Source organism: Lissotriton vulgaris, chromosome 1_1 (assembly GCF_964263255.1).
Source record: "Lissotriton vulgaris chromosome 1_1, aLisVul1.2, whole genome shotgun sequence".
NCBI lineage: Eukaryota > Metazoa > Chordata > Amphibia > Caudata > Salamandridae > Lissotriton > Lissotriton vulgaris.
Window position 1 is genome coordinate 305471210 of NC_141685.1, and position 11883 is coordinate 305483092.

At 43.6% G+C, this 11883-nt stretch overlaps 1 protein-coding gene across 1 annotated transcript in view; it reads right to left on the reverse strand.

The window, feature by feature from the left end:
* The window catches only part of POMGNT1 (protein O-linked mannose N-acetylglucosaminyltransferase 1 (beta 1,2-)), a 227840-nt gene extending 220005 nt beyond the window's left edge, over positions 1 to 7835 (reverse strand). The window contains exon 1 of the mRNA XM_086952341.1: positions 7752 to 7835. Coding sequence (XP_086808467.1) covers positions 7752 to 7778 — 27 coding nt within the window. The 5' untranslated portion in view covers positions 7779 to 7835. The remainder of the gene's footprint in view (positions 1 to 7751) is intronic.
* Between the last annotated feature and the right edge of the window lie 4048 nt (positions 7836 to 11883).

Genomic DNA, 11883 nt, shown 5'->3' on the forward strand with positions numbered 1-11883 from the left:
AATTTTTTATCCTCCATCGCTTTATCTGGAATGGCATACAGGACTGTAAATAATTTCTGGTCGGCCATCTCGGAAGGCCATTATCCGGTGGGAGAAAATCCCTTGGTGTGCAAGTTGCTTAGAAGCATCCGTATGGTCAGGCCCCCTTGCCCTAAGTATTTCTGTTTTATGGGATGTTTCCATTGTTTTGAGATATTTGGAGTCATGGCCCTCCAATAAATATTTATTGAGGAAACTGATATCTGCCAAATTGAACATGTTGCTGTATCTGATTTCATGTAAAACTAGTGTCAGATGTCCAGCGCTTTGGATTTAGCAGGAAGTAGGTATTCCCCCCGAAGGGGATACTTAAATGCAATACCTCTTCGGTATCAAATCCAGGTTTTCGGGATAATTCTAAGCGGTGTGTGGTGCAATGCTTAAAGGTGTACAAGGTGAGTACTGACGAATTTCGTTCAGACATGAAGGGTCAGTTATTGATTGCGCTACAAAAGCCTTTCCACCCAGTGACCCCAGCCACCATGTCGAAATGGGTGCGTTGGCTCATGCGCGAAGCAGGCATTGATGTGTTTAAGTTTGGAGCTCTGGGTGCTATGGCCTCAAAGTCTTTCACTTTGGAGGCAGCCTTGCAGATATCATGAATGCGGCTGATTGGTCACCAGAGACCACTTTTAAATCATTCTATTACAAACCTATTGTTGATGTGGCTTCTGTAGTGGTGGCTAAACTTTGAAGAAGCATAATCGGAGCCTACGGTACTGACATAGAATTACAAATTTGCAAACATTCGTGACAAGAATTTTCAATTCTATTAAGGACATGGAGGTGAGGATTATCCCATCCAAGTTAAAAATGTCTTTGCATTGTATTGATTTATTGCATAAGATTTTTCGTGTATTCTCCCTTCCCTTTTCTTATTGTCATGATTGCTGACTTGAGTATTGAGACCAGAGTTGTGGTCCTTCCTTTTATAATTTCAGGCACAGATAACAAGTAACGGGTGATGAACCAGAGATTTGCGACACCCTCATTCTGCAGTTAGCGGTGGTAATATGTCTCCCCTACACAGAGCAGTTACAGGACTTCGTTTTGTTCTAATGCAAGATCGACAGGTGTGCCCGTTGGGCCAGAGTTGTTTCCTTGAGAAGGCTTGATCTACGTGATCAAGTTTCTTGGTTGACGTGAGTTGAAGTGACTTAACTGTTGGATGGTTACTCAAAGAAAGAGGACACACTTACCTTAGTTGGAGCTTACATAGGGCTATGCTCTATGGTTGGTCATGTGACATATTGGTACTCATGGATAATGTAGTGTTATGGAAACTTTTCTCTCATTGGCTACTGTGTTTAAGTAGTAAAGAAATGAGAATCATAATCCTCGCCTCTGTGTCCTTAATAAAATTGAAATTCTTGTCACGAATGTTTGCAATTTTTTTATTCTGGCTGGCAGCAGAAGCATCTAGCAAGACAACTGCATTAGCGTCAAGTCAGATAAGCATTTTTAATGCACTTCCATGGTGGCCACGCCCCTTTCTTTAGATGCCGCTCCCCGTATTCAGGTTACTGTGAGCAGCGTCTAAAGAAAGGTGCGCGGCCAATATTAAAGTGAAAGCGGCTATGGGGCACTTTTACCCATAGTATAATAAAAAGAAAGAACGTTTTGTAGCGCAGCCGCTAAAGTGAAAGCGATAGTGCTGTGAATTAAAATAATAAATAAGCACAGCCCCTATAGTTAAAGCAGACTGAGCTGGTAATGAAAAAATACATGATTAAATGACATGAGATAAAAGGTGGAGGTGTGCTGCGACGTCGTGGATGGAACAGGGAAATCATTCAAGAAAGCAGACTGTGTAACAACACGAGTAAAGGTCCAGGCGTTAGGGGAGGTTACAAATGCAGACAAGGCGGTACCAAGGAGGGACTAAAAGGTCTATTCAGGACTGAAAAGCAACGATTTCAAAAGGACAGTAACAGGAGCCAATTGCAAAGATGAGTGGGAAATTGGCGGAGCTTCCATGCCACACTTCAATACAGCATGCCTCGAAGAGCAGCGCATGCGCTGCCGAGGCTCGACCTAAAAATAGTGTGCCTGAATATTGTTAACAAAACTACTGCCACTCTGGAATTAATAACAGAACATCTACCCAATGGGCAGCATGTAAACCAATATTTAGGATACAATATCTATGTTAGATTATGTTTTTGTCAACTATAGTCGAGCATGCACCCTCTCCAGCAGTGCAATACAAAAACATACTGCTGTAATGTCTCATTGTCTGCTCATTAGAATACATTTCCAGTGAAAATAGTCTAGAAGAAAAACCTGTAAAGCTAGTTATACCTCTCATTAATTACCACTTGCAGTTGTAATTCTACTGTCACGCATCTTTCACACTACCTGCTAGCTCCCCCATGGCGATATGTTGACTTAATTGGGATAACCCGGAAGGGTCGCATAGAAGCTTAATTCTTATTACAGATGAGTATCAATGGCTCAACTCCTAGTTAGAACACTGCTGCATGCACTGTGAACACATCGTAATTGTCGAGGTATACCCTTAAACAATTAGGATTTTTCCCAGGTGCCAGTCCCAGGCATCATAGTTACCGATTGTTATCCCAAAACATCTGAAATAAAATTTGCATTACTTCATAATCACCCTATCACCACCTCCTCCCTGATAAATCTTGTCCAAGGATCATTCAATTCACAACCACAACTCCTCTCGAATAAGATCAACACAAACTCTTTCTGTACCAGAGGGATTTTCATATCTCTGACCTATCCCCACTCTTTTTCAAACGTAGTACCTTTGTGCCCTTAGGTACAGTCAGTCTACAACCTTTGTAATTATATTCCAGGGTTTACCTTTTTGGAGGAGATAGGACAAGCTGAAAAGGACTGAGTACTCCAACAACCAGGTCAGATCTTATGAATGATTATTGTCACCGTCCCAATCGCCCTACTTCTCATGTTAAACAACTGCCCAATACCTACTTTCCAAGTAAAAAATAATGTGAAAAATAACAGTTCTAGTCAATGTAACTAGTTTGCGTACAATCAATCAATCTGTAAAAGAATTCTCCCAAGCAAGAAGTGCTCGAAAGCTATATTTGGCACCAGAAACATGCAAATAGATATGCCTTGACAACGTTGCATTTCCGTATCTGCCTTCAGGTATATCCTGAAGATTCACAAGCAGTAGTTTAGTTTTCCCCAATTCTCAGTAAACTCGTTATGACCATTGTGCCAGATGTTTCAAGCATTTAAAGAGGCTTGGAATGTCTGCACCTTTAATAGTTATGATCTGCAAGAGGCAGAAGGCACAAAGGAGGATTAATGATCAATATACCACCCAAAGAAAAGAGGAAAAAGGATAATGAGATACCTTTATCGAAGAGAATTCATGTGTTGTGCCCCTGGTGAGAGACAATTGCTCTAGCCCAGATTATATTACCCTACCATACCATGAAGTATGAAAGCCCACAGAAAGTAGTTAGGCAATCACATCTGATAGCCCTGCCTACTTTAGAGTGTCCTGTTGTACCCATTGTATGCAATATAAATAATGTTTTTGAACTTTTTTTTTACCAACTGAAAACACAGCTCTGATGGAAATAGGGTACACCCAAAGTTAACTGTTTTGAAAATGGGTAACTACTACGCCAATCTCCAAGCCTTAAATCCACTAACAGTTGGTGTCATCTAATTGATAATCACAGATGGCATACACTTGGTTATTAATTTGGGAGGGGTGACCCCTACCAAGTTATTAAACAGTTGAATGAAAACTCAGACCACCTCAGGGTGGACTACTTTGCAAGGGGATCTCAAACCACTACCCCCTGGTTATACAGGGAATAAAAGAGATCTCGAAAAGGTAATTGGAATCAGGACAGTTGAAAGATCCAGGACAAAGAGGTAGAAAATTCTCTACGTGAGGACACCAGACTTTATTTTAAAGAGAACAAAAACTATGCTCAGTGGGAGAAAAGGTGAGCAGGCTTTTGGGTTGGCTGAGTAAGAGAGAGGGAGTAGACAGATGGGTGGGAGAATCAACTACGAATTATGGAGGGACGTTTTAAGAGAACCAAACCATAACACTCACAATATTACCACTTGTGCAACATTACCACTCCTTGTATAGTAAAAGGCCAACTAGAACATAAGTAATCACAGCATTCTTTGAATAACTGAAGATGGCCAGCCTTCATGCAGAGAGCAGAGAAGAGCTGGGGCAAGAAATACCATTGACAGATCTCGGAAGCGATCGACCAAATGAAAAGTGGTAAGACCCTGTGACCCAATTAAATTCTATAAGAGGCTCTTGCCAGAAATGGGTCACCATATTCTTAATATATTTAATAAGGCCAGAGATACTGGGGAATTCACACCCGATCTTTAGCATGCAATTATTGCTGCACTCTACAAAGAGGAAACCTTGAAATATCTGTACTTCCTACAGACCCATCTCCCTGTTAAATACCAAAATGTAAATATTAGTAAGATCATGGAAAGGTGTTTGCAAAGGTCATCAGCCCACTGATCCTTAGAGAACAGACAGCAATCATGCCAAGGAGGTCCACTCAACTGATAAGATAAAAAAAATACATGTGAGCAATTGGCCATTTTAGCATTAAACGCAGAAAAAGTGTAGGATTCTCTGAATTAGACCTACCTTTTTTAAGTCCTGAAGGCTTTAGGATTTAGCTCTAAATTTCATCCCTCGGTATCCTTGGTGTATGGAATATCCATGGCGGTGGTAAAAGTAAAAGGCATAACCTCGGACACATTCTATCTCATGTGGCCCTAGACAGGGATGCCCACTGTCCCCTGTGATCCTCACTCTCAGCATGGAACCTCAGGCATGGTGGATTAGGGTACGAGCAGATATAGTCTGATTACGCTATCTCTCTGGTCCCCCCGGAGAACGCAGGGGGAACCAGAGAAAATTCCACTATAAGCAGAATTTGTACACTACTGTATATTTCTAAGCACACGCTGTCTCTGCCCAAAATGTTGACAAGCCCCACAGTCTCACTGTGTCATGAGTGGGTTTCAAGTACCTGGATATAGAGATCACTTCGCAACATCCTGACTTCTTGGAAAAACACATGGGAGGGGTTCAAGCAGAGTTTCAATTGGATGTTGAACGCTGGCAGAAGCTTCCATTCATTACTGGTGAGAGCAGCCACATTTAAAATTATTACACTACCCAAATTCTTCTGTGTCGTGCACAACACCCCTTGGATAATACGAGACACTTTTTTGATAAAATAAGCAAAACCCTGTGAACATTACTCTTAGATGAAGGTGCACCTGGAGTAGCTCTTCAAACACTACAATGCTCACAACAAAACGGCGGACTTTCACTTCCAGATACAAGAGCCTATTATTGGGCATTGCAGCTTCAGTTTGTTAATGATTGGGGTTTGCATAGACTGAACACCAAGAGTCAAGAGTGAAACAGATCTTCATGGAACCACGCTCCGATCTTCAATTTATGTATGAGAACCCATTTAGAAGGGACTCGATGTGCCCCAACTAGGCTACCCTGGCGACTTGGGACAGAGCATTGAAATATGTGGAGTGGCATACCAAACTTAAGAGGGAAACTCCCTTATAGCAGGGGAACAAGCTGTAGGAAGTGGGGAAACTGAAGGGGTTCAAAAAGTGGGTCCTCACTGCTATTTATAAAGAGTCCAATGCGATTCTATGAAATCTTTTGAAGACAGCCAGGAAACGATATAAGTAACTACAGCTCAGACATGTTTGGAGCAGAGTGTGGGGAGGGGGGCGATGGTCAGACTTACCTAATAGCTGCCCATTTAAAATCAGGGTGTTACAGGAAGAGTTTATGGGTAAGTGCATCGCCTTCACTTACTGAATTCTAATTAATAACAGGCCAGACAGTGTACTAAAACTCAGGGCAGCCTGGGGCACAGACCTGGGTCAATTAGAAGATACAGATTTGGGGCAGCATTGATACACCCACAGGAAGAAATGATTATAGCTTGGCTGAAATTAACTCAAATGAAACTATTCAATAGGGTATACTATAATTGGAGTAAACTATACAAATTGGGAAGTGTGCAATCTCCTATATGCACGCACTGTTGGGAAGCCAAGGGGATGTTTTTTTACAAACCTTTGGGAATGCCCCTCAATCGGAGGATACTGGTCCATAATAACAGCCCAACTGTCGGTGATCCTGAAGGTCCCCGTTACCTAGTAGCACTATGTTCATGCTCGTATGGATCCCACGTGATGCTGCCCTTTCTAGAAGGCAACTGCTGTTCTGTAACCTGGTTGTTGTATTAGCAAGAACAAACACAGCAATAATATTAAGAACTCCAGCTACCCCAAACAAGCAAATGTAGTAAGCTGGGGTGATGGCTTGTTTGGGAGCCGGAAATGCAGTCTATGAAAGGAGAGAGTGCCTGCATGAGTTAGCAAATATATGGGGGGGGGGGGGGGGAGATACCACATTAACTCACACTGAAATGAATAGCAGTGACCAAGTAAAAAAAAATCGGTTGATACTATGTTCGACGGATTGTGTAAGTGTGAGAAATTAAGTAACAATTTTTTTTAACTCACACAAATGGAGATCCGAACACAGCACTCTCTCATGCACATCGCACCTGCAGACTCTTACTAGCCTGTACTGTACGCGATAAAAGTGCAATCACTCAGTTCAGAAATGTGAACATGTTGGTATGCCTGTCAGAGACAGAAGAAATCTTTCTAACTTGCTTGGGCAGACTACACAAGGCAACAAAGCCAAAGCCTTAAAAACACTGCTACTACTTTCCTCTGGTGTGCATACTTCTCCTGATCCAAGCCCCGAGAAGGGTGGTTCTCCCCACACTGACCACGAAGCGGAAATTCCCGAGTTTTAAAGCATAAAGAGGTTCCTGGAATTTCAAGGAAATTGCAGCGGTTTCTGGCTCGTGAAATTCCAGGGTTAGCTGTCAATACTTGTTAAAAGGATGGTCTCTGACACACTAGAGACTCGAGTGACTGGAAGTCTAAGAGCCCTTCCATTGGAAATACACCAATCACAACATTTCAGTAAAAGAAGGTTAAATACTCAGAAGTCCAGTAGCTGATGTATATATTGTATACAAGATGGTTTATTAGTCTTAGTTGCTGACAAGTAATAAGTTCCAATAGTAAGCTTTATTGAGAAGACAGGTGTTAAGCTCTAATGTAAGCCCCACCAGAAGCAGCCTCCCTGCTGTTCAGCCCATACTCCAACTGACACTCAGCACCTCTCAACCACCCCAATATTCTACTGCATCACCATTCCACACAACACACTCATACTGGCTGAGCAGCAGATTATAACACAAGGGTAAACAATTCAACCGAGAATCGTGTCCGTACCCTCAAGTGAGTAAAAAGCTCCTCGGGTACTGTATTTGTATCTGCCAAGACCATTGTATGGCGACTTGGCTCTGGACGCAAACACAAAGTATTTCTTTAAAATATGGTCAACGATTTATTGGGCTGTATCACCAAATATTCCAGATAACCCAGGTCTCAACGAAGTAGCAAACATAAACCATACATGCCAAACACATCATTTAAGCGACTCTGGGTTAAAAAAGTGTTGAATTTGAATAACAAGTCACCTACTAATAGGATCACTCATAACCCCTGTTGAACCCCAAACAAAGGAGGCGGATGAGGAAATACTGTTCAGGATTACAGAACACCATTATGGTAACTGCCTGTCTGCTACTTACACGGACAGTCCGTGAATTCAGCCTCATGTCCGCCGTCCGTAGCTAATCTTTTAACAGGTGTCATTTGTCCTTAATTCTAGCACTTCCGGGTCGCAAAACAACCAATACCGTGGCCGAACATATTGTGGGAGTCGTCTTGGAGTGGGCGGTACTGCTAATGTTTAAACTAAGCTTCTATTGGAGCTTTTGGGGGCTCTCAACCAATCATATAGCGCAATAAAGGAGACTAAACTGCTGATTGGCCAGGGGTCCACACGTGCTTTCGTCTACACTGTGTTCTTGCAGTCGGCAAGCACCGCCCATTGTGGAGAGAGTGGTACTCAGGTGGAGCGCTATATGGTGATATTATTTGGTTTTGGGTTGAAAATGAACCTGTCTAGGGTCGGGTAGGCCGCGCAGGTGTCTGCTGCCTGTTCAGAATGGGGAGATGTGGCGGGGGCGCACCAGCGCGGTGTAGTAAACCCAGGTTAAGAAAACGAGCGTTGGTTTGGACCTGTTAACGCTCTTTTCAAGATTGTCAGCTGAGCAACCCCTTTTAGCATTTTTATTTATTTATTTAATGCGATTTTCTATAACGCGAACATTACCCGTCAGAGCGCTTTACAAAAGAACCAGTTGCGATACATAAGGATTTAGGATTACATGAGTTACATAAAAGATACAAACAGGAGAACATTTTTTGCAAATGTACAAGTTTGTAAAGTCATACAAATTTGTTTAAAGGGCTCTGGCCAGGTGCGACAGCAGTACATAGTGCGTGTGGGACCCTGCAGTGACAGGGCCATAGCTATGTAAGGTACATGTGGCATTTGCTGACAGCAGATAGTCCTTGTGTTATGTGACACTAGTTTTATTTGCTACTACTTTATCTATTCCTTGACAGGTCAGACGTTTGTGGCATGGCTGTTTGAGCAGCTCCATTTCCCATGACACCAGGGCTTTTGGTGGGATGACCAAAGTTTGGTCTATAAGGGGCGTGGCCAAAGAAGTGTTTTATTAGGAATTATTTCCAAGATGCGTGGACCGTTTAGGAAGGGCATGGCTTAAACATTTAAACCAAAATCCTGCACTTCGTACATTCGACCGTGCGAGACTTGAACAAGGTTCCTCAGCTCCGAAGTCAGCAACTCTGGCTATTACGCCACATCCTCTCCCGGCATGTCACACAATAACTGACATACACGTAAAACAAGCCAGACCTATTGTCTTTGCTAATGCTATAAGCAGTATTTTTTAAAGGAGAAACAATAATTTTGCTATTAATAATTGCAATTGAAAATGTGTATAGTCTGAAATATGAGACTGTGAATTAAACATTGCTAAGGTATGCGGAAGGGTTAGTGGTCTTCTGAGTTTCTCAGTCAATCCTATTGTTCCTTTTGCACTGCTTTTCTCCGAAGTCTCACATCCTGTAAGGAACGTGAGCACTTTTTCTCCTCCATCTTTTGGAAATCCTCCTTCCGCATACCTCGCAGCTCATCTCTTTCTCTTTCTGCACCTTCTTTTCACTTTCAGCATGGACTAATTTCACCTCCTTCACTTGACCATCCTCCTCACGACACTACCACTCATCTGTAAGCACAGCATTTTCTCTAACATTAGCCTTGTCAATCAATCACTTGTAAAGCGCACTACTTACCCGTGAGGGTCTCAAGGCTCTGGGAGAGTGGGGGTGCTGCTACTGCTCGAAGAGCCAGGTCTGGAGGAGTTTTCTGAAGGTCAGCAGGTCTTGGGCCTGCCGTAGGTGGTTGGGGAGGGTGTTCCATGTCTTGGCGGTGAGGTGGGAGAAAGATCTGCTGCCGGCAGTCGTTCTTCGGATTCAGGGGACTGCGGCGTGGGCGAGGCCGGTTGAGTGGAGATGGCGTTTGGGGGTGTAGAAGCTGATTCGTCTGTTGAGGTATGCTGGTCCGATGTTGTGGAGTGCTTTGTCAATATTTCGATAGTTGTTAACCTACTTCACACACTTTTGCATTGAATCACAATTGCCACAAATGTCTATTACACTGTGCTCAGTGCAAAGAGTCCAAGGTGTGGATGAGCATGTGTTCTGAACACCTTTATGACCCACTTACAAGCACCGTGAGAAACTTGCACTGTATTCTGCAGCAACCCAAAAGGTCTCAATTGTGGCCCATTGTGGCCCATTATTAAAAAAATTCCCACATTCTGAACTCACACAGGTATCTAGATGCGACACACACTACATCCTGTAAAAAGCAAACAAGATTAAGTAATACATCTGAAATGTTCACTGAAACTACATAGCTGACGTGGATCACCTTAACAGTTTTTCCAGTCTCATTCAGAAATCAATACATTTTATCCTGTAAAGGGAGTAACTTGACTATAGAGCCCGATAGGGACCTGTTTCAAGGCACATTTTTAATTACTTCTGGGTCTGAGACTCAGAGGGACTTGCCCCATTTAAAGCCCTGCATGGCACCCATTTATTTATTTATTTATTTATCCGTATTTGTAAAGCCCGAAAAGTCTTTCCCTAAAGGATTTCTCAGTGCTGTTGAATGCCACACAATATACTACTACATCACTGGGGAGAGAAAAGAGGTCAAAACAATTAGGAAAAAGCCAAGTTTTAAACTTCTTTCTGAAACTAAGGTAATCATCTGTGCTGCAAAGATCCTTGGGTAGCAAATTCCAATTGGCTTCTGTCAAGTGGGTGAAACAGCGACTGTGAGAAGTTGGCCTGGTATATGATGTTCACTATTCTAGTGAGCACCTTGCACCAGTCCAAACAACCCTCATGGTGATGGTGGAAAGTCAACCTTATAGACCAGCTATCCTAGGGGTAGCATGGACAAAGCAGTCTTAGGCTAAACTCAAGAGGGCATGTGAAGCCAGCTGTTTTACCATATGCAATCTCTTTAATACCAAATGAAAGGACACCACACAGTATATATTTCAAAATATATATGTATTTATTTCTAAACAAACCCCTGAACTCTTTATGAGCACAGAAGCACAAGCGCAAAACAAGTAACTTAATAGAATAGACAAAAGTTGCACAATTATGGATAGGGCCGGGTGGCCCGCTAAACCATATATATATTAAAAAAGTGGTATAAGTACCACGTCACGAACAATGGTAAGGCCTAGGGCCTTGGGAATCACTGGGGCTACACTGGACTAACAATGGTTAGGGAGCAGGAGGCCCACGGGATGCGTGTGCAGTGTCTAAAAGCACACAAGTTCACACATAGAAGTCAATGGGTGCGTAAAAGTTATAAAGTTAAAGATTTAGGAGTCTTCCGACTGGAATAGAACTTAACCACTTGAAATTAGGACACTAGGAGTGTAAACCTATACAGGAGCACCGTAGTACTCGCGTTACCTAACCCACAGGAAGCGGGTGCATAGGTCCCAAAGTGTGTCGTGTTTCGTCGTGGAGATCTATGGAGCATTGGAGAAAAGATGCTGGAGCCGGCCAGAAGAGAAGAGTCCGGGTGGATCCAAGGGTGGATCGAAGATGTAGAGAACCTGAAAGCAGAGGGGACAGAGTATGGGTCACTAGCCAGTGACCAGGATGGAACCAGGTGATGTCGCGTTGCAATCAGGTGCTGATGGGAAGCTTGTCTCTGCAGCCACGTGGACCAGGAAGCGTTGACGACGACCAGGATGGAGGCATGGACTGTCCCACGAAGGCTTTCGCTGTCGGCGGTGTCTGCTTCAAGATTGGAGGCAACTAGCCTTGGCAAAGGCAACCCACGCAGGAGACGATGTAGGCTTTTTACTCAGACCAACAAGGTCTGAGGAGCTGCTTCTTTTGAGGTAAGCAAGGGCCAGTCTGGAGCAACCAGACCAGGGGTGTAGTTTCTCGGATTCGTCGCCAAGATGGCCACTAGCCAACGGGCAAGTGACCGGGCAGACGCGTCGAGCAGGAAAATGCAAAAGGGCCCCACGCAGAACTCGTGGAGTGTGCAGGGCTGATCTTTGGTGCCATTGCTGCTCGGGGCTGGGGCTTCTCAATCCTCAATGCACAGCTTCGAGGAGGCCTCGGGGGCTGCACAGTTAGCAGGTTGCAGACTTTTCAAGATGGCCGGTCCCACATCTCTCGTCGCCTCCACGGGTCTCAGCTTTGCAGGGACTGTGGATCGGGCAGTTGGATGTCTGGGAA